The sequence below is a fragment of the Lethenteron reissneri genome, chromosome 20 (genome assembly GCF_015708825.2).
Source record: "Lethenteron reissneri isolate LAM-NWPU_2019-01 chromosome 20, ASM1570882v1, whole genome shotgun sequence".
In the NCBI taxonomy this organism is placed as follows: domain Eukaryota; kingdom Metazoa; phylum Chordata; class Hyperoartia; order Petromyzontiformes; family Petromyzontidae; genus Lethenteron; species Lethenteron reissneri.
Window position 1 is genome coordinate 18208143 of NC_083798.1, and position 26572 is coordinate 18234714.

General features: G+C 42.5%; 2 protein-coding genes across 3 annotated transcripts in view; one reads left to right on the forward strand and one right to left on the reverse strand.

Annotated features, from left to right (window-relative positions):
- The window catches only part of MYG1 (MYG1 exonuclease), a 101896-nt gene extending 100367 nt beyond the window's left edge, over positions 1-1529 (reverse strand). The window contains exon 1 of the mRNA XM_061555225.1: positions 1326-1529. Within this exon, the coding sequence (XP_061411209.1) occupies positions 1326-1514 (189 nt within the window). The 5' untranslated portion in view covers positions 1515-1529. The remainder of the gene's footprint in view (positions 1-1325) is intronic.
- Positions 1-26572, forward strand: part of LOC133344908 (uncharacterized) — an 842858-nt gene that overhangs the window by 707396 nt on the left and 108890 nt on the right. The window lies entirely within an intron of this gene.

Below are 26572 nucleotides of genomic sequence, written 5' to 3' on the forward strand. Positions count from 1 at the left end.
ACATGTGTGTGCACGCATTTGTGGGTGCACAGGTTTGTACACGTGCATTTGAGCGCCAGAATTGTTTTGGTCTTACTCTAAACACGTGTTTGTATAGAGGAACGTAACAATACGAATTAATGAATGAATGCACACCGCCTATACACTGCACTACTGCAAGTCTGCACATTATCTGGATGTGCGCACGCTTGCACTTGTTTGCAAATAATGCTAGCAATACTTCAAACAGTGTTTTGTGCGCATGGATGTGCGTTAGATCGGCGCATATATTTGACTTAAAAAGTCTGCACATATATTTGACTTAAGGAGGTATATCAATGGAATGGGTACAGTCTAGGCATGCAAGAGCCCGGCCCCGCGTGTTTGTACATTTGAGTGTCAGTCCCAGAATTCATCTTCTTGGTTCTTTCGGTAAAGTCACGTAGAAGGGAAGTAATAAAATAATAAAAATAAAACATAATAAAATAATTTTAATTTTATTATGATAATAAAAATAAAACATAAGAAAATAATTTTAATTTTATTATGTTTTATTTTTATTATTTTATTACTTCCCTTCTACGTGACTTTACCAAAAGAACCAAGAAGATGAATCCCTGCAGTCACGAAAGCTTTAAATCGGAAGTCCCAGTATTGTCAGCTAGTACACGAGTGTGCCTGTGCACATGGTGGTCCAGGTGTCTTGAACCCCCCCCCCCCACCAATTAATTGACCCCTAAAATTATTTTCCCCTTGCATATTCATCTCTGTTTTAAATAAACCTTATTTGAAAAAAACCCCATTAAGTTTTAGAGAATTAAATGGGGAGGGGCGGTGTCACAAGACATCTGGACCACCCTTATAGCATGACAACCGGTATCTGTAAACATGGATTATAATACATTCGGATAACTCGCGATCATTTGCATAAGTCACCTTCAAAATAACTATAAAACACATCCCGTGTTCGCATAAAATGCACCGGACGCGTTGAGGACTGCACTGTATACACACGTGCCCGTACAGTGCTTAATGCCAATGAACGCACGTGTTCGTCTGGTCAAACCAACATCGCAGACACACAAACACACACAAAACAACAAGAACAACACAGTACTATCACCACAAACACCTCACTGCCCTCGCCTCGGAGCCGACGACATCGCCGAATTCATCTGCGGGAACTCTTCCCCCACTCCCCGCGGAGCGAGGCCTCGTTCGCCGGCCACCGCCGCCGCCTTCCTCGTCTCTCCGCCGGCAGGAGCGGCCCACGCGTGCAGGGGTCGGGGTCCGATCACTCGATCTCTCTCTCTCGCTTTCTTTCGCTCTCTCTCAACTCAACTCACCTTGTACCGCGGTAGCTGGCGCAGCAAGAAGCAGGCGAGCACCTCGTCGCAGTGGAACGTGCCGTCGTGCGTGCCGATCGTAGGCATGGTGCGGAGTCGCTTGGAGGAGCCGGCTCCGAGGGACATGAGAAGATGCGCCACCGCCCGGGCGAAGGGCATCAGTGGCAGTGGCAGCGGCAGCAGCAGCATCGGGCGGTGTTCTTCATTTCAAGGCCAGCGGGTTCACTGGCGGCCCCTGGTGGTGACCTTTAGTGCGGCCCCTGCCTTGCTGCTCCCCACAACCCCGCCGCAACAATACACAAACTAACACATTCCTATTTAAAGCTTTCGTGACTGCAGGGATTCATCTTCTTGGTTTTTTTCCGTAAATTCACGTAGAAGGGAAGTAATAAATAATAATAAATAATAAAAATAAAACATAATAAAATAATTCTCACGACGTTTCGGCTACAACGCAAGCGGCCGTCTTCAGCAGCCGAAGACGGCTGCTTGCGTTGTAGCCGAAACGTCGTGAGAATTATTTTATTATGTTTTATTTTTATCATTTTATTACTTCCCTTCTACGTGACTTTACGGAAAAAACCAAGAAGATGACACATTCCTCCTGCGGAGGGAGCTGGTAGGAACGTTGGGTTGCTCGGTCAATGGCCAGGGTCAACGGCGGCGTGGTGTATTCCGCAAATATGCCCGACTGTGAGGGCGGGCACAAGCCGGCGTGAGTAGGTTAAACGTTGAGTTTTATAAGGGTACCACGGAGTGACCAGCCCCTCCCCACCCAGCCCCACCCAGCCCCTCCCCACCCAGCCCCACCCAGCCCCACCCAGCCCCTCCCCACCCAGCCCCTCTCCACCCTCCCCACCCAGCCCCTCCCCACCCTCCCCTCCCCTCCCACCCAGCCCCTCCCACCCTCTCACCCAGCCCCTCCCCACCCTCTCCACCCAGCCCTCCCCACCCTCCCCTCCCCTCCCCACCCAGCCCCTCTCCACCCTCCCCACCCAGCCCCTCCCCACCCTCCCCTCCCCTCCCCACCCAGCCCCTCCCCACCCTCCCCACCCAGCCCCTCCCCACCCTCCCCTCCCCACCCAGCCCCTCCCTCCCTGCACGACGGACACAATCATCCCCTGTGGGCTGGTGTAACTAGGAGGTTCCTACTAGTAAAATGTGAAAACACAACCCCATCATCTTCATTGTGCTGCTGTGAAACCCCCAATGGTTTCAAATGTGTGGCGGCCCCCACACTGGTAATGACTTATCGGCGAATGTGCCCCCCCCCCCATCCCCTCTGCAAATGAGTGAAGATATCTCTTCTAAAAATTAGCGAAGAGCACACTGGGGACACTCTGGCAGGGGGGTGTGGAGCAGTGGCGGCTCCTGCAAAATCTCTCAGGGGGTGCAAATGTCTGGATGATTGATAAGGATAAGGTCCACCCATGCAATGGATAAATTAACAGCTTAAGCATGTAAAGGCAACTTCACTTATTTAATATTAATAAAAAATAAAGTGACTCTTACAATACATCTTGTTTGTTTCTATACTCACTATTAAAACAAACCACTCAAGTTTTTTTTATTAAAGATTCCACTAGGTGGCAACAAATTATATTGTTGGATGAAACGTGCTTACGTATGATGACGTAAGCACGTATGATGACGTAAGCACGTTAGGGCGAGCCCTAACGTGCTTACGTCATCAGCCATAGAGAATGCATTGGAGCGCCCGCCGTTCGAAAAAAAAACATCTTTGAATGTAAGTCTATGGAGCCACTCGGGGCGATTCTCAGCCGGAGGGAAATCGCCCAAAAAGAGGCGGTACTCCACAGAACGTGACATGACGCTGATTGGGCTATATCCAGAGGCACAGTGACGGCTAGCGTAACTCTGTGGTTGAATGACATTGGTGGTGCGTCGCCCAATCGCCCTAATGAAGAAACCGCCCCTGGTGTGGAGTAAGGCTGAACGATTAATCGATTTCAAATTGAAATCGCTATTTTAAACAATGCGATGAGCAAATCACAAAGGCTGCGATTTTTTTGCGATTTGAAAAGTCCTATTTCTTTCTTATTTGAAGTTTTATTTATTATTATAACTTTATTTATTTCACTTAACAATTGTTCTACGTTTCATTGTTCTATTTCAATTAAAACATGTTAATAAATACATGTTGGAAGCAATTCATATTTTTTAAGTTCTCATTCTTGTATTATAACATATATAGATCAGTTATATTTTGATGGTATCATGTGGTAATGCTCCATCACATGTTTTAAATCTATTAAACAGTAAATATTGAACTGAAGCTTGACTTAAAAATTGTATTGCAAATCAAATCGCAATATGTCAGAAAAATCGCAATTAGATATTTTCCCCAAATCGTTCAGCCCTAGCGTGCAGTAGTTAGCTGTGAGTCGTGTGATTGGAAGCTCCACACAGGGGAGAGTTCACAGAGCGAACGTTAAAAATAAATACATGAATACAGACTTCCGTCCATTGACAAAAAATATTTAAAATTAAAAAAAGAATAGGCTTTACTCTTTCCGGCAAGAATACAGGTGTAAAGATACTTTAGAAAGCAAAAATGCACGTAGAAGTCCTAACACAGGTGAATTATCTGAGCTGTTTACATAAGGCACATGGAGTTCGTTCACATTCGTCGTAGTGAGGATAATTACTGTAGTTAGAACTTCCCCAGGTCACCCTCAAAAGCTGCCTCTGAAGAGACATTGCAAGGAACATCTGATGAACCTTATGGCGGTACCCCGGGGTAGCATAGTACCCCGGCTCTCGCATAATGTTCGTGATGCAGTCATTTTTAGTCTGTGTTGATGGTCGGCGATGCGGCAATCGACTCATCTCGACGAGCTGTACACGATGCACCACCACTACGGTGCGTACGAGCGTTCAGGGTTTCAGCGCAATCGTCCTCGCTGCGTTTCGACATCGCGGAGTATTGCACTGATTTCGGATTGACTGGTACCCCAGTCGCGGAGTGAAGTACACCCCTGGAAAAATTAGTGTCCCAGAAATAACATATTTAATTTCCTCGGCCCATTTAGTATTATTTGGTACCCCAGGGTACCGCCATAAGGATAATTTGCAACTCGTTTGGGGTACGTGCGCCCCACCAAGCCCTGCCATAGAATCGCCACTGCATTTGTGTATGTTGCAATTTTTGTTGCGTTGTGGTCCAGTTGCAGCCCAGATGGGGGCGCTAACAACCTACATTTGGTTGGTTGTTGCCTTATGAGAAGCGCATCATACACATCAGAGTCCCACTTAAAACTCATGCGTTTGATACGTAGTGCTGTAGAATTGTATGCCACATATGTGCAGGGCATTGTCTCAATTCGGCCTTGCTTTCATAGTCAAATTGAGTCGACTCGATTGCACTAAAGTTGGCCCGATTTGTCCCAGAACTCGAGTTTCCATGATTTTCTGAGTTACTCGGGTTTTCACTTGAGTTGGGCAAATCTTTCCTAGAAATATGTAAGTTTTCCGCTTCTCCGTATTTCTGATGTAGAAATCGCCTGGCAGACGTTGGAACTCGTGCACAAACTGGCAGCCAACTCGAGTTGTCTAAACACTTGGAAACAAATGTTGGGGTAATGTACTCAAGTATTTGGCGCATGAAAATGGGGAATTACACATTCTGCTACAATATACAGGAAGTAGTACTAATCCTGCCCAATCCACTTGCTTAATAATTTGCAATTACAATACAGTCGTGCATTATGGAAGAACTACTATCCGTTAATCTATTATGCGTGACTCCCATAATTAATTATATTATCAGCGGGAGCTGCAATGTCCGCAAAGAATGCAATTAGCCACGGCCCTATTCCAATTATCCGTTGTTATTTGTGACTTTTTTTCAATGAATGCAGAATGGATTCCAATAACCCGCGCATGTTTCGCACTTAAGAATTACACGGCAAAAAAAACCTCTAAACAGTGGTGCTCTGGCCTCACTAGAGAAGTTCATACACCTTGCCAGCCGATACAGACACTACATGTGACTTTAGCACACTGCCAATGGGAACATGACTGTGCGCGTGTTTGTCTTGCTTTCACAAACTCACGCCGACAAGACACATTCTAATATTGCCATATGCAAAAATTACTTGAGATGCACATATGTTTACTTATTTGCATCAAGATTGTTTAGTTATATTGTGGCCGAAACATTTTTGTGGTTGCCACCTCCAACATTGCGGAGCAACTTATTTATTTTTTAAACGCATATAACTCATTTGAAAAGTTGATCGATTCAAATGAATGCATAATGAGAATGGAGTAGTTTACATAATAGAATCATGAAATATGTATATTACAAACAGAATTCAGAGACTGGTGCGTGCACAGCAGGCTGTTGGCATAAGTACTGTTCGCGAGAAGCTATTAATGTCAACACAGCACACATGAGAGTGGTGTGGTCTGTACAATATTTGGCCTTTATTAGTTCCCAAAATGTCCATACATAGCACAGCTCCTCGCTATAGCAGTGATGGGCAACCTCGACTAGTTAGTGGGCCACACGAGTGACTCTCCTTCGCCTCAGTGGGCGGCAACCTTAACACTGCTTGCGCACGAGAATCATGACCCCACGCATCACCCCCCCAGACACACTTAGACCAGACCACCACGAGGGGCTCGATTGGCTGCATGCGGCCTGTGGGCTGTAGGTTGCCCACCACTGCACCTATAGGCTTAGTTAGCCTAGAGCCCTAGAAGATACTCAAGCCAGGTGCAGATTTCATATGCCTCTTGTATTATACATGGGTAGCAACAGAAATATTGTGCTAACCACACAAATCATCCATAATTCATCCTGTATGAGCTCATAATAAATTAACATCTGGGCAGTCCAACCTCTGCCAGTTTCAAGCTGGCACAAGTGTCATGTAATGTTGTTGTTTACCACTCAAACACACATACGTGACATTCAATTTCTCATTGACATTGTTCATGGAAATGTTTTACTGATAATATGCTCAAAGTTCCCTTATTATTATTATTATACATTTGTGAAAGTCAACCAGGACATCAGCGGCTGGAAAAAAACAATCCTTTGGCAAAAAAGCAAAAAAACCACAGTGAGGTGACAAACACACCTCTTTCTAATATATGCCATGAATATAAATACTTTGGAAAGTAAGCATAAAAGTGTATAAATGTGCGATGGTAATCTGGACTCTTAAATACAATACTTAAACCGAACCGTGTACACTAGAGGATGGAAGAGTGGCCAGGATATAGCTCATTGGTGGAGTTGGGCGGTTTTCCTGATTGTGAGTGTCAGTTCAAATCTCAGTTGGGGTCTACTCAGCCCATCATTGTGCGTCCTCCAATGTTGAATAAATAACCAGTGCCTGGTGAGACGGTTCCACATGGTAAGAAATTCAGGAGGTTATAATATAGAAAGACCGATCTTGATTTGAAGCTTTCGTGACTGCAGGAATCTATATTCTTTGGTTCTTTCGGTAAAGTCACGTAGGTATAAAATAAGAACCAAAGAATATGGAAAGACCAGTCTCCATTATAGGAATGTGGAATTTCCCCCACTGGTTCATACCAACCAAAATAAGTGCTGTCCCATGAACGGTTAGAATACTGTCTGTCATTGCTTAAACTACAGTATGTATGAGGCATACTTATTCCCCAAAATTGGTCAAATGTGACATTTTTTTATTGTTGCTAACCTATCATTACATTGTTGCCCAAACAAACCAGTTTGTCCATGATTACAGACAATGGGCAATGCTCATCTTCATTTTAAGTAATAATCTCGTGTTGTAAATTTAACATTCGAGTAGCAGGGACAAACAGTTTGTTGATTTCACGCAAACTTTTCCTCAATTTTACAACACCAGAGGGATGCTGATGGAGCTGAGCCAATGCTGGCTCGGATGTAAACTCACAAGCATAATATTGAAGCCTTCTGCTCCATCCCAGTCTATGTCCTCACCATATAAAATGTTGTACAAGCCTTTTACTTGCTGTTTGGCTTTTGTGCATGTGTAGTGACTGACTTGGAGACGTAACTTTTTGTAGGCAATTCTTTAATAAAACACCGAGCAAACTGTTACACACTCTCTGCTGTTACACAACGCTGTCTCTCGCTTAAACACAACTCTATACTAGTTGCTAGCCTACAACACAATGCTAGCCATCTAACATTGACGGCACTGAACTAAGACAGCCAACTACTGTTAGCAGCGCAATTATCAAGTGGATGACGACAGCGACGATGACAGCGATGACAGCGATGAAGGCACGAGACGACAGTGGCGAAGGCGACAGCAACGACGAGGAGATCCCACTCCAAACGACGGCCCCAATCCCCCGCCCGGGGTCCCCTTTTATCCTGTTAGCGTGGCCTCGCTCCACCTCGGCCACGCCCCCCTTCTTACCTCACGTGCCCCCTCTATCACAATTGCCCTAGATCCCTCTCGGGTCGATCACGTGGTCTGCTGTCAATCAGGGCTGCTTCACTCTGCAGATCCCCTCCCCTGCCAGCAGCCAGCGCTATGCTACGTAGTGACCAATTCTATGTCACTGCACATGCATTGTCTCCAGTGTTTACATGCCCGTGCCACGTTCTTGTATCGTAACTGCTCTTGCTGCCAACGTTTTTCACCTGAGGGGAGTAACCATGCTTTATTAACCTCAAATTGGTTCTTTTCTATGGGTGCGGCTAAAACCATGGGTTATATAACTTGCAAGATTACCACTGCCAGAATTGCATCTCGTGAACTTTAATACAATGTGAATGCGTAAACAAGAATTTCTGAAGAAGTCTTAGCATGGGAAGCAAAACGTCAGACATCATGCTCAATAATACGCCATACAACCTTAAAATAGCATCAGATATCTATACAGCACAACGGCAAATTCTGTTCATCCACCACCTTCCAAATAAATATACGGAAAGACAAGACGGTGTCTCTGAGAGCTACATTATACATGTGTTATGCTTAATTGCTGTACTTTATTTAATTTTTTTTAATTTTCGTGACCGAGGTCACTGTTGCAAATTAAACTGTCATGGTCTCTTGAGTTACGGCACCTCAATGTCCATGGGAAGGAAGTTTCGCAACATTTGTGTGATCCACCAAACCACGCTTCCTCAGTGCTAGATTACATGATCCCGAATTTTGGATTATAAAGCCAAGGTGCCACAAAGTGGGCAAGCATGCGGTTCAAAACATCCAACGTAGCCTTGAAGTCACAGGCTACTGAAAAGCTTCAGTTTAGTGGGGTTATTTTTCAATTCAAATAGAATTAGGTACTGTATCATTAATCCTGTACCACCATATGCTCTGAAACATTAATTAAAATAATACAAATTTCCAGGCATGTCAGTTCCCTCTTGGATGAATGCCGTATTGATTGTGGGGGTTGTTTGATCATACTTCACCACATTGATCAGTGTGGGTTGTGAAGGGGGAAAGCAGGATTGCTTCAAATATTACTCGCCAGTGATGGTTGTTCTCGCCAGAACTAAAACTCACATATGTATGTATATTGAACTGCTTTCGCACTGTACATAGCCAACCGTGCTAATTGGAGGTGCGGGGAAGGACAACAAACGAAACACAAACATCAGTTCTTAAGAAATTAGTTTTCATTATAGATTTAAAAGTGCATAGCTCCAGTGGCTTCCTACTATTGGAAGGAAGATTGTTCCAGACGGCCGCAGAAGCACATCTGCAAGTGTGCGATGCTATGCTGGTTTCACCGCAATGCACAAACCACAACACCACCGCTCCACGCAAAATCATTTGTATATTTCCAGTAGGTAGTCTTTGGGTATTTTAACTTGCGTCAAAATATATTTTTGTCTCACCTTGTTTGTACCACACGAGCGTGTCATAAAATATGGCACAAAGTGTTCTGTACTTATCGGTTAGGCTACTCTCACCTATAAGGGCGTCAGTAGGTGTTATGGAAATGGTCCATTGGGCATGTAGGAGCCACTCCTGCATTCAGGTAAAATTCAAAGCTTCTCATGCTCCATTGAACATGCAGGAGTGATTGTTATCCATTGGCAGCCATGGACATTTTGTAGAAATTCAAAATTTTGTGGGAGGACCAGTCACTTCATGGAGTAATCCTTATTCGATGTGTGAAACAATGCATCGATTCATTGGTGAACATCGATTCTTAAGCTCATGACACATGCATCGAAACACGTGTGTATGTAATGGGTTTACATGTCCCCTTTGACCCAATAAAAATGTTATTCTTTGATGTAACTGACCACGATGCATTACAATTCACCAATTTTCTAGAGGGGTGAGTCTTTCCACTGCTATTTCCTACAGAGGTACTCATATTATTGACCTCAGAAGGATGATAAGCCGAGAGGAATTAAGCACTCATAACCTTCAGATTGTGGTTCAAGCTCTCTGCTGCTATGTTACTTTGCCCAAAATATTAGAGGAGTCTGTAGTATCAGTGATAGTGCAGGAGGAGAAGGCATATACAAAACAACCCATTTATTTGCTGGCTTTTCATTCCATGAACCATCCAAATAATGCAATGTCATTGCTACTTGCAGATTTTAAATATTTGTTTCTATTGAAAAAAAAGATTAAACAAATCAGAGGAAACATTAAGGAAGATGGAAGGAGGAAATGTATATTAAACATAAAACAGTGCTGCAATGTGAATTGTTCATAATGAACAATTATACCAGAATCCGATTCAGCAACCACAGCACTGAATACAATGTGTCTTATAAAAGTGACACACAGCACCTGTACTGTATTCAACTTATCTGTAAGGGGATCGTACTTCTTAATCTCACTTTAATATATTACTTTACATGCCCTGGACTCATGAATAAACATGTATCATCTACTTGTCAAGCTTCCTTAATTAATATGCTATAGTTGCTTAATCTTGACTTTAATGCAGTAAAAGCAACTATAAGTATATAATATAAAATGGCAGTGTATGTATATGGGGTGCCGCGGTTGCCAAATGTTAACTACCTAAGGTCTTCGCTCATTTACCAGCTTCACATTCCTTATTGCCGTACAAATACTGGAGGAAGGGCCTTTGCTAGTGATGCCCCCAGGGTCTGGAATGCTATCGCCAAAAAACTGCAACTTGGATCACTACCTGTGAGATCTTCACTCAAAACTGCTCTAAAGGAGTTGTACACCCCTAGCTGCCACTGCTATTCAGTGGCCTGAAATCAAATGTATCGCTCCGGAAGACCACTGCAATGTATGATCTTGAGTTTTGATTATAGTGTGCTGATCTTTAAAGGTGCATTGAAAATTTTTGATACTCCTACTGATACTCCTGCTGTTATGGAGTGACTCATTCTGCCAGCTATGGCTGCACAGTTTGGTCGTACATGTTATGGAAATCGTTTATTGTTAAATTTGAATCGCAGTTCCTATTATCACTGTTATACATTTTTTATAGCTTTATTTTGGTGATTTCAAAAAGTTTTGGTTTAGCCATATTTGTTTGTTGTAGTACAGAGTTAGACCGATAACTTTAATCTAAATTGTCTTATGGTTCTTATTGTTTGACTTGCATCCCACTGGGATTTTTGCACACAGTATTGATATACGATGCTTTTTCTGGAAGACTTGTTGATTTTTCCTGGATTTTTCTGTTGTGTGTAGTCACTTTAAAATGTTTTTTGTTCATGTTTTTGTTTGCTGCGGTTGCACCCGATTCAAGAGGCGAATGGCTCACAGGGCTATACCTAATAAATGAAATGAAATTAACTGAAATGAACTGAACCTCGCCGAGGTAAAGTAACGTAGATACAGTAGAACCTCTGGTCACGACCATAATTCGTTCCATAACTTTGGTCGCAACCCGATTTGATCGTGACTCGAATCTAATTTCCCCATTGGATTGTATCTAAATACGATTAATCCGTGCCAGACTCCTACGAACTATATATAAATATTGTCTTTTTAAAGATTTTTAAGCACAAAAATAGTTAATTATGCCATAGAATTCACAGTGCAATAGTAAACTAAATGTAAAAACATTGAATAACACTGAGAAAACCTTGAACAACAGAGAAAACTAACATTGCCGCGTCAAGGTTTAGAATTGTTCAACAAGATGATTGTTTCGTCTGCTACATTAGTCAGTCGATTGTGAGAAAGAGAGAATATTCGTATGAGCAATTCATGTTTCTATTGAAAGTAATTTAAATGTAATATTTGGGTACAGTATTGTTTTTGGAAGCATTCACCGTAATATGGTATGAACGTTTACTTCACCGCATCATCGTATGAATGATGCGAGAAGAGATTAACGGGTTCTTATGTTAGCGATTTACGTGCTCAGCGTTTTCGCTCTCGAAATAACGGCTTGAATGAGGGGGGAGGGGTATGACTACACTCACAAATGAATATCTTACTATGCATTTTATATAACAAAAGTTATATACATAACTGTTACGCTTTGTGTTGTTCGTAAACAAACAACGGGAAATTTGGCGCTTACAAAAAAAAAATGGCGCTGAAGGGGAAATCGGCCGCGGCCGTCTTTGATTGCCACCCGAGTATGTTTTCGTGACCATATTAAAAATGTTTGTAAATTTTTTGGTCGGAATCCAATTTGGTCGTGGTCAGAAGCGTTCGTGACCAGAAGTTCTACTGTAGGTTCAAATAAAATTAAAAAAATAACAAAAAAACTACGACGTTTCGATCGCAACACAAGCAATCGTCATCAGTAGAAATAAAGAGTGGGGAAGCTGCTAGACCACCCAGATTGTATGGCTTACCAAAAATCCAAAAAGAAGGGACATCCTTTCATCCTATCGTCTCCAACATTGACTCTACAAACTGGCCCGATTTCTGTCCGAGACCTTACAAACATTCACTGGTAAGAGCGCCTCAGCTTTACTCAACTCAGCTCACTTGGTATTGTTAAGTAAGGACATCTCACTATCTCCAGGTGATTTGCTCGTTAGTTTCGATGTGGTCTCTTTGTTTACCAAAGTTCCTGTGATTGACACCATTGCAATCATTGAAGATTTGGTCAAACAACGACTGAATGCTGATGTGCCGGCCCTCGTGAGACACTGCCTCACCAACACTTACTTCACCTGGAATGGAACATTCTACAAACAAGTTGAAGGTACCCCAATGGGTTCTCCCTTAACTCCAGTTGAAGCCAATGTTTTCATGGAAAATTTTGAGACAGATGCCATCCAGGCATCACCTCTACGTCTGTCCTTGTGTAAGAAGTACGTAGATGACACGTTTGTCATCTGGCCACATGGCTGACCAGCTCTGAACCAATTCCTCAACCAAATTCACCATGGAGGTGAAAAAGGATGGCAAGTTACCATTCTTGGATATTTTAATTGAAAAGAGACCAGATGGCTCAATGGGACACTCTGTCTACAGGAAAGCCACCCATACGGATGCCTACCTAAAACCTGACTCCCACTACCATCCATCCCAGAAGGATTCCCTCATCAAAACTCTACACCATAGAACTCGATGTATTTCTGACCATAATCACCTAGCCAGTGAACTGGAACATGTACACCAAGCTCTCAAGATGAATGGATATTCAGACTACACAATCCGTAAAGATATCACTCCAACCGTTGGGAACGAACCATCTGAGGACCCAATCAAAACATCACCTTGCCATACAAAGCAGGGGTCACTAAAAATATAATTCCAAAATTATGAGCAAACACAAGATCCAGGTTTGATTTAACACAGTATATAAAATTCGTGATCTGATCCCATCTGTGAAGGATGTGATCCCTGGCATGCAATATCCCGGCATCTACAAACTAAGCTGTGTCTGCGGCAGTAGTTACATTGAGGAAACTAAGCAACATGTCTCGGACCGGGTTCGTGAACATAAGGCAGATCTGAAACACGGTAGGACCAATACCTCGGCCGTGGCTGATCATTGTTTTAATGCGCTGGGCTCACACGAAATTGATTTCTCTAAGACGAAGGTACTTTGCAAGCCTACTGGCTATCAACAAAGATTCGTTACAGAAGCCATCCATATATATAGCCACAGACACAATTTCAACCGAGAAGATGGGTACAAACTGAGCAATCATTAGAAGGATGTTATTAACCAGTTTAAGTCATAACTGGCTGTGATGTTTCCATTCTGCCTTCCGATGTTAGTAGATATTTTCGACTCTCTGGTCTTACATTAACAGGTTAAATGTCTCACACCAACACAGCCACCGTCGCTTGTGTCCTCTGCGATCTTACATTGACATGCTAATCTCTCACAATATAATGGTCACCTCCTGTGCCTTCGTCGTTATGGAGGTAGCTCTCCGACCTTACATTTACATGCAGATTTCTCACTTTAACATCACTAGCTCTGCCCACTTCGTTTGACCCTTGGGCTACACCCATTTCAAACCTTTAAAACAGCCTGCTTCAGCAGCTTTCCCGCTCTTTTTTCTCCTGATGATGATCACTTGTGTTGCGATCGAAACGTCGTAGTTTTTTGTTATTTTTGTTATTTTATTTCAACCTATCTACGTGACTTTACCGAAAAACCCAAGAATATGAATTCAAGATTTTACCTCGCCTAGTATAAAGGAGTTTGTGGGTTCGATCCCAACCCGGAGTTTGCATGTTCTCCCCGTGCTCACGTGGATTTTTCTCTTGGTCCTCAGGATTTTCCTTCCACACTTAGAAACATGCGTTTATAGTATTTGGCTGCTATAAATGTCCACACGATAAGCCACTTCGTTGAGCTATAATTTGTGGCCAGGTTGCATCTACAAATAAGCTATATAACTCAGTCGGTCTTACCTGGTAGAATAAAAATAGTTTAATAGTTCATAACCTGTACAATTACCCATTTATATCCCTGGCTTCCATCACATGAGAGTCATATAAACATTACAAATGTTGACTTAACATATTTACATGTTTAAAGTCCATTGCAAAAAGCATTACCTTGGGCAATGAAAATAACATGTGAAAAGAATAGTTTTCCAAAATGAGTTTGCACAAGTCAGTGGCAGAAGCAGTCAAATCTAGTCCCAACCTGTTTGTCCGAGTACGATAGTGATCAAAATCTGTTCCCGCATTTACCTTGAGGTATGGCATGTGTGATGCGTTAAGAGCACATGTTACGACGACTGTTTTTGCGAAACTAAATACTGCTGACTTTACTTTTGACACATATTTCAATACTAATCTTATACTTTGAGTCAAAATATTTTTTAGCAGGGTTCTGCTAAGCACATTTTGCCAATTACTGTACTTTTTCGGTATTTTTTGCATGTGAGAAAGCTGAGAAAGATCCCACGTGCATGAGCGAAAAATACACTCAATTGTTCAGGCAACATGTTTGAAACCTACTTGCTGTACTGTATGTTACAGGTAACTTGCTTGTTGCATTGCAGATGGTTGGTTGTCTCACGCTAATTTTCCCCAACAAACCCTGCCTAAAGGCCACTGTATTATAAGTCTAGGCCACAACACCTGTCTAATACACAATTGATGAATGTTTAAAGTCTCATTTGTACTGGTGTAATCCCTAAAACAACACGTAAACACAACATATTGTAATGTAGCTTAGAATGTAAAAGCATGCAATCGTATATTTTGGCAGCAATATACTTTGTTGGCTCAGTTTAAACATACATATTTCCCATCTATTCGTCTTCAGTAATAACCCTCATGGAATGTTTAAATAGAAAAGAAAAGGCTTACATTGCTGGAGAGGCAGTGCGGAGGTGCAATGGTTAGTGCACTGCGTTGTGCACCCGGCGAGCTGAATTCGATTATCTGCCAAGGCTCCAACATCGCCAGAAGCGATTGATATCTAAACTTGGATTCTTCTAGCTCTGAGAATTAAGATGTTAAGTTTGATGTTACATTTGTGGCCCTAGTGTGCATAATGAGATACGTTTAAGTGATGTCAGCTGCTGTCGGATGCGAGATGATATACTTGGAAAAAAACTGTATATACAGTGTGCTTAAAAAAATGTTAACACTTCTGAGAATTTGCAACAATACCAAGAAGAAATGTGCCTCCGGGCTCTGGAGACCACCTGGAGAAGATTTCAGGCATGCGTTGACAATGATGGCGATTAACATGCATTTGTTATCATGTTACAGTGTATTTATACGTTCTATTTCCATTAAAAACGATAGTCCCATATAAGTGTTAACATTTTTTCTAAGCACCCTGCATATACACTCACGCTCTACACACCTCCCTTGTACAATAGTCAAGCAACTAGCGAAAGAGGATCATCCATGTAACAAATCACATGAACTCAAACGGGGAGGTTCAGCAGCTCTCATGGGAAGTTCTTCATCTCATGACGTGTTGTCCATAGCACATTTTGAATGCAATTGGGGGGGGGGGGGAAGTAACAACTCATATGGATCTAGATTTGAAGTTTTCGTGACTGCAGGGATCCATACTCTTTTGTTCTTTTGGTAAAGTCACGTAGGTTTAAAAAAAATTAAATCACGACGTTTCGGGCGCAACACAAGCATCCGTCATCAGGTGGGACAACGACAGCAAGAAACAATTGTTTATATGGATTTTAAATTTAAATCCATATAACGTAAAATGCAATTTGCATTGACATCGGAAAAAATCGAATCTATCTCCATAGATGTTTTAATTAAATAGCCGAATAAGGAAGCAGTGAATTTTGTATGCAAAGTTAGTTTTCCGAGGACAGGTTGGTCATTTTCTGAGTTAACACCCAATGACTCTTAAATCAAAATATTATGAGTGCAGCGAGTGAGCTGATTCAGAGTGCATTTCTTTCTTTGACTTTTAATGCTTGTCAAACAAAACCGTCTGGCGTGGGTGCTCCAGTCTCATTTGTGGTTGTATAAGTCTCGGCTGTGGATAAAGAAGGCATTGTTAAATTAACAAAACCTGTGAAGCTGAAATACACATTTTGTATTGGAACTACACTGGCTTATTAGTGCAACTTGACAGATGCATGTATGATGAATGTATATTGCATGGACATTTTATATTTCCCAGACTTGATGTTATTAAATACACACATCTTCCTTACTACCATTGTCTGCATATGTGACAAGAATGGAAATTTAAGCTACGACGTGCTGGTGATTATTAGCAATGGTGAAACGAGTATCATGCCCTTAGCTGACATATTAAGGAAAAGCTGAAATACATTGTCTTGGTGATTCGTCCAATAATTGATGGAAGAATTGGTTTCACGTTTCACAAACAATCAGACCAGATGGAACATTCGACAAATGAATGACTGTCTTCTGTGCAGAGAATATTCCCTCCATTTAATAAGGGAAAATATTTGTTTTTATTAATTATACTACATGTGTTTGTATGAATGCAAGGAAAGTGATAAGCAGTGGTGAAATGGTCAGCCTTGCGATCTGAATTTGAGTCCCGGTCGCAGCTAACATCAGTCACAAACATTATCAGACCCTGTCGTTGTCCTCCGTGAAGGTGACTTGAGCTTTAAGTTAGTGTCTGAGGTGGTTTGTGAATTTCATTACTCGGCAGGAAAAAAATCAGCCGGATGTGTGGGATGTTCAACACACCGCACCCTCTTGAGTCATTCCAGCCTTGATTGGTGCCAGCTAACAACACTTGCCCCAAAAGTCGGATGGCTATATGGCGGTTATCTTCCACTGTATAGTTTGTTTATACTTTCTCTCTGTAATCATTGCAAGAATACTGGCCTCCTTTGTCTCTGTATTAAAACTGGGAGTGTGCAATGCGTCCTCGCTACTCATAACCACGTTTTTGCAATCGTGTGTAAAGCCTTTACATAAAAAAAAAAATCGTTTTTCAGGGTGCAAACAATATATTTTCATGCAGAGGTTTAAAACTGGCATGGTACATATTTCTACATCGATGTCACCTCTCCAGACAATAACCAAATGAGTAATGTCATGTAAAAACAAGGGAAACTAAAAAACACCTGTTCCAGTCTGGGTACTTTTCACTTCAGCGGTACACATTGGCACACATCATATACAAGTCACTGCGTATTGGTGTTCATACACCAATTAAAATCCGAATATTAATTCCTGTAATACGTCTCACCGTTTTAATAGTCACATGGTATCAACGTTAGTGCCTTATTATTGATGAAGTCTGAATGATATGTGATGGCTGTCGATGTTGTTCCGATTTTGTCCATGCTCACGTTACATAAGGCGATTCCTGCGGTGCCCAAAAGCTGTACGTGAAGTCGGCAAGGAATTGTTGTTCAAACTTCTGATGCCTCCCACATACAGTATCTTTAAAAACTAGAAACCCGTTTTATCTGCAAAATTATAAATACCACTCTTCTAAAAGTAAAATTATATGTAACAGGTGACGTTTTGGGCAAAGGCATTTCTTCATATGCCCATTTCCTGAAGCCTATTATATTTCTGTGTACTATATGTATACGCACTGTATATATTGTTTTCCTTCTAGGACACTGTAGTTGAATGTGTTTAGTTTTTGTTAAGGGCGCATGCACCACTATCAACCCACGATTGCAAAAAACGTAGTTATGAGTAGCGATGACGCATTGCACACTCCCAGTTTTAATACAGAGACAAAGGAGGCCAGTATTCTCACAATGATTACAGAGAGAAAGTATAAACAAACTATACAGTGGAAGATAACCGTCATATAGATTTACACACGTGGATATTCTAGACTTGACGTTTTATGCATATTATTACGTATTATTACGCATTATTTTACTTGCATACCCAGAAAAGCCTCACTAAGTCTCATGGTTATTTTACAGGAGGGTCCTGACAAGTTCCTTCAAAGGTTTTGCTGTAGGGTGCGATGACTGCTATGTATATTTCCAACTGAGTATTTTTTTCTCTTCAAATATGGACCCTGATGCTGGCAGACAATGGTCTAATCTTGCGGCTTATGTAATGGGATGTACACTGTGGAGCAGTATTATTTTGGTCAATTCACCCTCATTAATTATCAGGGCGGCCACTTGATTCGAACCGTAAATCTCTGTAGCAAGTGATGAACGTGCTGCCACTAAACCGCCTCATCACCCTAGTTAATTTCATTGAATTGGATGAAGTACCTGCTTTAACAATGTTTAGACCTCCATCATAGTGGCAATTTCATATTGTAATAAATGCAGACATAACTGAAAATATAATGAACAATAATGCTGGAGAACATTATGGTCTTTCCAATGGAACACAATTTTGTTAATGTTCAAACTAGCAATGACTGCCACGAGGATGAGACTCACACAATTCAAGAACTCCCTTTGTTCGTGCCACCGTTAATAACATTTCTCATTGTAACCTGGGGTACATAATTCAGAGTCAACTCCTACCAACTAGAAGCTGGAGCTTTTAAAGTCCCTGCAATGCAATGTTCACAATAGATCAATGTTCACTGTATACGATTAACGATCACAATGTTGTACCGCATTATGGTGTTAGTATACGTTTGTCACGAGTCTTATTGCAGCCTCCATCCAGGTGATCTCAACTCCATCAGCCCAGTTCTCTCACAACACTCGCAGCATTCATTCACAAAAGCCACGCGCTCCTGCCCATGTTTCCCTATCTTCCTCCCAGAGAGCTTTTAGATCTCCAAAGGCTCCTTAGAACACTCAGACGATTTAGTTCAAAGCATACAATTTCCACTTACCATGTGTATTCTTTACAAATTAATAATTCATTCCTGATTGAGAGACCTCTCCTTTAGATGTGTAATACAATTAAACTGGCCATTGTCTCCTTGTTGGTCTTTCCTCTTTGCCAGACTGCTCAGACGGCCTTTTTGTGACTACTTGTGTGATGAGCCCAAGATTATTATCTCGTGTGTGTGTATACGTAGTGTGTTGTGTGTTAAGAGCCTGCTCCAGGTTATCTATAATTATGATTGACCAACTTTGCATTCATTTGTCTATTATCAAAGTGTCTGTAGAGTCTAATGTCAAATAAACGTGTATCAAACTACTACAGCACCTGCAGGCATGTGCAGCTTATGCGTCGCATGCCTTGTGGCTGCATGCTCGACAACACACAATCATGCCAAGAGAAGGCCTCCTCATGATAAAATAATGTTTGTATGTTGCACTTCTTTCGCACCATACGTAACCAACCGTGCTAATCAGAGGTGCAGGGGAAGAAGAACAAATAATCACAAAAGGCAGTTATAAAGAAATGAGTTTTCAATCTATATTTAAGATTGAATAGTCCATTGACTTCCTAATATCGGAAGGAAGAGCATTCCATAACTTAGTGTAGTAGTTTAGTGGATATGTGTGCTTGTAATAGAATGCAATTGCTAATTGAAGTCCAGTATATAAAGAACCTGGCAACCTGAGTTCGATTCCCAGCCACGGCTAACATTACTTGTCAATGAAAATGCAATGCAATACATTCATGTAAGAATATAATAGAATAAAAGGGCCATATTATGAAAATGGGTACAGACGAACAGTTATTTGCTGTGTTATTCGTTACTGTTATTAGCAATGCTTACTTCAATCTGTCGTCTCATAAAGATGTTGCTGTGCAAAGAGCAAAATATTAATGTGTGCACGGCTATTAGTAGCCCTAAATTATCAAAGGCTCCATCATGGGATCTCCTTTGCCAGTACCAAAATATGATAATAGGTTTTCCCCCTTTTTTCTGGCAACAAAACAGCTGTGTTAAGATGTGAAAACACCAAACTGAAACCTTTCATAAGGAATCATGTCTGCATTAACCACAATGCTTGTGGTCAGAATGCAAACAAAAAACATACTCTGATAATATATGCATTGTCCTTGAAACTGATTGGTCCACACCAGAAAAAATGTGAAAAACCTATTATCTTAACAAAGGCTTTTGACCACTGCTTCATATGCTACAATCAGCTCATACATACATTCACTTTGCCTGCCCTCATCTCACCCTCACTGCAGGTAGCTCATGGGATTTTCATAAAAAAAGCTGAATGTTCGTTTTGACCAGTTTTGTCCAGTTCTATCTGCAAACGTGGGGAAAGTATGTCTGCTCTTTTTTTTTCAGTCCAGCTTTGTGGCATGCGGGTAACCCGTGGTGTTATGTTTGGAAAACCACTCTAACCACTGAGAAACACACAGACGCTAATGTTGAAAGCCCAGTTCATCATACATTTCAAATTCAGATGTAAAACTGGCAGAGGACCGATTCCAACTTGGTCATCTTTTACATGTTAAAAAAATAACACCCAAAGCGGCAAAAACAACCAGTTTTATTGTCAATATGAACACGCGAAGTCATCCGAGAGTGCAAATCCTTTATGACGGTGAATCACAAAAGGTGGCGTTCCAGTGGCATCTCAAGGCCTTTCAAATCACTCCCGGCCCGCCGATTCGAATGTGGCCTCGAAGTCAACATTCTATGCCGGCACGCATGAAGCTTTGTTGGACTCACGGTGTAGCCTGGCTGAGGGCTGTGGGCAGAGATGCCGCAAAAAAAAATCGGTTGCTGCTGGGCCAAGAGTTCACAGGAAAATTAAATATCCTGGGACAGACAGTTATGTGTGTTGGACTTCTTTCACACCGTACGTAGTCACGCATGCAAAAAACAAACTATATTGGAACGATCGCTACTGTCAGCGGACCTCGGGCCATGGGAAATTTCTAGTAAAAACAAACAGAGCAATTCATAAATAATAATGCAGTTCACTAAAATGTTAGGATTTAGCAATGGTGACTGCACGCCTAGACTGTGCAATGCTCGTATGGTATATGATCCACCGTATTCAAGAATCTAACATTCAACATGATGTACAGGGTGGTTCAGATGTCTTGTGACCCCCATTTCATTCTCTAATACGTTATAATGTTTAAACAAGGTTTATTTAAAACAGTTAAATTTTAAAATTGTTAGGGGTCAATTAATTGAGGGCGACAAGACATCTTGACCACCCAGTACATTTTATCCAACTTTGTAGTAGTTGTTATGATTTTTAAGGAAGCAATGTCGTTTGTTTCATTGATTAATTAATTAAAGATTGTCCTTTCACGACTATAGACCCAACGTCCAGCACAAGACTACTTCTAGAACGCAGATTTATTCACTCCAGTACAATAGTCACGTGCGGTCAGGGGAGGCAGAGCCTCATCCGTCATACTCCAATGAAAATAGCTTTTACAAATTTTGTTTTATATTTTCCTATTCATCTGTGTTATAAATGTCATTTCTGTATGATTCCAATTATTTTTATAGTCAAAATCGCTAAATTTGCAGAGCTCCGCTGCAAATACAGGGAGAGATAAGAGGCGAGGCAGTGACGAGCTCAGTGTGGTGCCACGACCGCAGAGCAACTCCACAAACGCCGCGATCCCCTCCCGGCCCCCGCACTAAACACACACCCGCACGCAGCGCATCCACATAGTGTCCTGATGGGCGATTGCCTGGCACATCGGGTTTTAATCCATAAGAGCCCCTAAAGGGAGAGTCCCACGGTTTCCCGGTGCCAGGAGATTGGCCGACCCTCACAGGACAGGTTACATTGTGGTGCCCCTAAATTGGCTTAAAATTGTATGGGCGCAGGAAGGTTCCCTGGGCCAACAGCAATAAGGTACAACTCCGAGGGGAGAACGGAGGACGGAACATTGAGTGGGAAAAGCACGGGAGCCCTTCCAGACAAATGAGCCACGGGAGGTCGCCACCGCCCGCCCCGCCGCCGCGGCACTCGAGGAAGGACGCGGTAACAAGGGGGCGGTAACCACAAGTAGGCGCACGATTGGCTGCGTTGTATGACGTCACCCTGGGCCTTTGAAGTTTAGAGAATAAAAAAGTGGGGCCCCGGACGATTTTCGGTCTCTTGGCTTCAACCTCCGGGCGGTCAAGACCCTCTCCCTGCCGTCCTGCCTCTTTGAGCCGCTCACAGCATCCGTGTGATGCCAGCGAGTGCTGCTGCGAGACAGTGATAGGTCAAGTCTTCCCTCATCCTCTTCCCTCCGACTCTCTCAGCATCCGTGGGACACCGCGAGTCCAGCTTCGATGAAGGTGTTAGTTAGGCTAGGCTCTCCTCACAAAATATTCCTCCTCCAAGTAGTGTGTATTGGTGCCATTAATATACTTTAGTTCAGAATATTGGTGCAGTGTGATTTCTGTGTATGTGGGTAGAACCTCAGCGCGGTGTCTGCGATTGGTGTGTGGCGTGACTGCGTGGAGAGACGGCGTGCACGAGAGAGCGAGCCTGGGGCCGCAGCATTGGCGCGGTGTTGGTAATTTGAGCGTGTGTGTGGGCGGCGCATGTATTGCAACATATACGGTCGCCGTCATTTGCGTTTACGCGCGCGTGTGTTTGGAAAACGCGTGCCTGCAGCGCCGCGTGAGTAATTGGGGCGAGGGCGGGGTGCAATCAACCCGTTCGGGGGGGGGGTGAATGTGTGCATATTCATATCTGCCGCTGCTTCTTTCTCTTTACCGCAGGTACGCGCATATTCATACTGCCGCCGTTTCTTTAGTTTAGCACCAGCCGTTGAGAGGGAAATACACACCTGCAGGGGCGCGCACGTGCACGCCTCCGCGTTCGTTTTTGTGGTGGTGTAATTTGAGCTTGGGTGAGATAACCCCGGGCAGTGGTGAGGCGGCCAAGTCACGATGTCTCTCAGAGAGGGCGCTGGCGCGGGGGGCCGATCACCCAATCAGCAGGGGCCCGGCGAGAGGCGGCTGACGAGGAGGAGGGGGGAGTGGAGGGGGGTGGACGTCGAGCCCCACCCGCTCACGGGGAGCGGGGAGGTGGACGTCCCACATCAGCCTCCCCTCTGATTGCACAACCCCTCAGACACTGGATGGAGCGCGGGCAATAAGCGTGTGCCTGTTACTATCTCTGTATGTCACCAATGTAATGTTTGTAGACCCCTTCATTACATGTCCTCACCTTCCATAGTCCAGGTAACTTATTTCACGTATGTGTATAAAGATATTTAGGCTCGCTGGTCTCGTCATGAAACTGCAATGAAAAAGCACTAGGGGAGGCAGCTATCACATCTGCCTCACTGAGGGGGGCGTGTCTAACACGCCCCCCTTAGTGAGGACACGCCCCCTCAGTGAGGACATGCCCCCCTCAGTGTGTGAATCTGGCTCTGACACTAGCCAGTGCCTCCCCAGCCATTGACCTCACCGCACATCACTGCAGTACAACATGTACTTTGTGAAACCATACACTCTTTCCTACGTCTCTAAAACAGGTTTTCCAAGTTATTAATGCCAAGTTTATGGTAATGGAGAGTTATATAAGCGTTGATTTTTTTTTTACCAACGCATGTATTGTAGTCGTTGTTTTTCTTCTGCTACGGAACGCCTAGAAAACCCGTCTTTCATATGGCCCAATATATTATTTTTATTATGCTGGTATGGCAACTGGTGTTAGTTTAACCTAGGTTAGTTTGCGACCAAATGTTGTAGCTTGGCTCTCCAACACACCGGTGTGCTATATTAGTAACGAGTTGGCATCAATCCTGATTTGAAGCTTTCGTGACTGCAGGAATCCATCCTCTTTGTTTATTTCGGTAAAGTCAAGTAGGTAGAAATAAAATCAAATAAATCACGCCGTTTCGATCGCAACACAGTAACATGTTCCTAAATCAGCAGTTGTCCTGCTGTATCGGTTCCACCTGATGACGTTCTCTTGTGTTGCGATCGAAACGTCGTGATTTATTTTATTTTATTTCTACCTACGTGACTTTACCGAAAGAACCAAAGAGTACGAATTGGCATGTTCTGTTTACGTGACAACCCTTACTAGTTGGCTGTGTCGGGTGGTGGCGGGTTTTCACCACCCTTTTATATATTTACACGATCTAACCCAAAAAACCTCTATTATGGATTAACCTAGGTTATTTCAGCCTGAAATTAGTGCTCGGTGTGATTTCACCACCAATACTGTGGAAGTAAACGGTGCTGGTTTCATCACCGCGGTTTAATTGTTGCTGACCAGCAGAAAATGCTGGAATATGCAAATCCGATTAAAATGGCCAATACTTTTGGAACCTCCTTTGCCAGTCATCTGGTCCAACACCATGTGAGACTAGGCTCTAAGGAAAGCTGTCTCGGGTGTGGACCAATCAATTTCAAGGACAGTGCATACATTATCAGAGTTGTTTTTTTTTGCATGCCGACTGCAGGTATTGTGGTCAATGCAAACATGACTCCTTGTAAAAAAAGGTGTCAGTTGTGTTGCCAGATAAAAGGGTAAAAAAACAATTATCGGCCAATACTTTGTTTTATATGCGTGTGTTTGTTGGAATGGTGGTTAGCATACGACTGCAATGCAGCTGATTTGCCTGCATTTCCTGCACACGCTCACCTGGGTAAATGGGTAATCTGCGTGAGACCTACGACTTATCTCAGTTGACTTAATCCTGCACGAGACCCAATGCAGTGCAAGAGTGTCAGCACTGGAGAGACAAAGGTAGTTGCTGTATAATTGATTTGTTTAAATTGAAATGTTAAAGCATCTCGCTGTACCAAGCTAAGGTGGTGCTCCTCTCTATTGGTGATCCTCACCCAGGAGCAGGGACCATTCTCAAATGTTTACTCCCCACAATATGTTTCTGATTGACGTCAGAGGATATGATGGGCTGAGTCAACCCTTGAACAGGCTATAGATAAGCACTCGAATCAAAATGTCTCATCTGGATAACACATGCTTTGTGAGCACTTGCCCCACCTGTCTAACCAAGATGAAATTGGTCTCTTATCCTTGTTTATGATGTTGTGACTCAAGAGATGGAAATGTGAAGTGTTTTTGTCTCACTTATAAGTAAGAGCAATACAAAAAAACGAATTGGCATTGTCTTATAGCTAAACACCAAGGATCCGTGTCTTGTGCTGTCTGATATGTCTTTGAAAATTTAATAATGAGAAAAGGACTCCAAAGTGGCATGACTGCCGTACTTTTTAGTGCATCACTGCAGTAACATCTCTGGAGCACTCCTCAAAGTAATGTTATTGTATTTTACAATTGTGCTATCAGCATCATGTCACACGATGAAGAATTCCTTCAGGAAATCTCAGAGCAATGCACCACGTGTATCACAGAGTGGCCCGAAGAATACATGTTTCACATGACCTCAAAATCCTTTACACGATTGGGGTCATACATTCCTATACACTATGGTGTTTGCAACAAGACAGTTAATATCATTTGTTTTTGCGTGCATTCCTGTCAGTGGAGACTGGGCTGAGACCTCCAACTTAATACACTTAAGAACCAATTTGAGTCACAGGTGGCGGCATGGATTCCGACCAGCAGTGGCATTCTAACACTCTTGAGCCAGCTAGACACCTCTTACACAAGTGTATATATATGTGGTGATGCTGCATTGGCAGTGGTGCACAAGCACAATTAACAAAAACATCTATATATTCATCCATAACACTGCCTTATGAAGAATGGTAATTCCCTAAAACAACACCTATTATGTATTTTTAAGGCCACAGTGTTATTGACAAATGTATTGAGTCATCTCATGCAAGTTGGTTTATGACATATGCCATGGAATATTAACGCACACAAAATTGTGTTTTTTTACGTTACATTTTAAATAGCATTTTCACGTTTGTGTCCAGAAAACAAAACCAACCTCAAAGACCAGTTCGTGTTTTGCATTAAACAAATATTTGCACGAATCTTTCAGTACGTTTGATGTGTTGATGGGATTCCATTGCCTTCCAAGACACTATGTGACCTGAAAACCCATGGCTGACTTGAATAAGAGTATCATGATGGAACTTTGGAACAATACAGGGCTTGCGTGTGCTGCTGTGCCTTTTTGTCAGTTGTGTACCAACGTGTATAAGTGTACGAGTGGAACCTGACCCCTACTTGTGATGGGCATTTGTGAGTCATAAGTGTTTGTGAGACGTACATTTCCCACCATTGCCAATACACGTGATTGTGTAACATTGTGTTTTGAGCCAAGTAAAGAAAACAAAATACTACATCACCCAATGTTGTTCGTTCACCCGAACCTACTGGACATCTGTGAAAAAGAGCTTCATAGCTCATCGGATTTCTCCACGATAAATAAAGATTATGATTCCGATAATTTATTACTGGTATGATGTGGAGCACGCAGTCGCATGATTGATTTAAATATAAGAATATTCTGTTGACATCTGTAACCATGGAGTTAAGACTGTTTTGAAATCACAGGTGCCGTTATTGATTAACACTAACTGACCACAAATTTAAAAAAAGTTGTTAATGACAATGCTTTGCCATAAAAATACTTCCAGATACAGAAATTCAATGTATACAAAGTCAC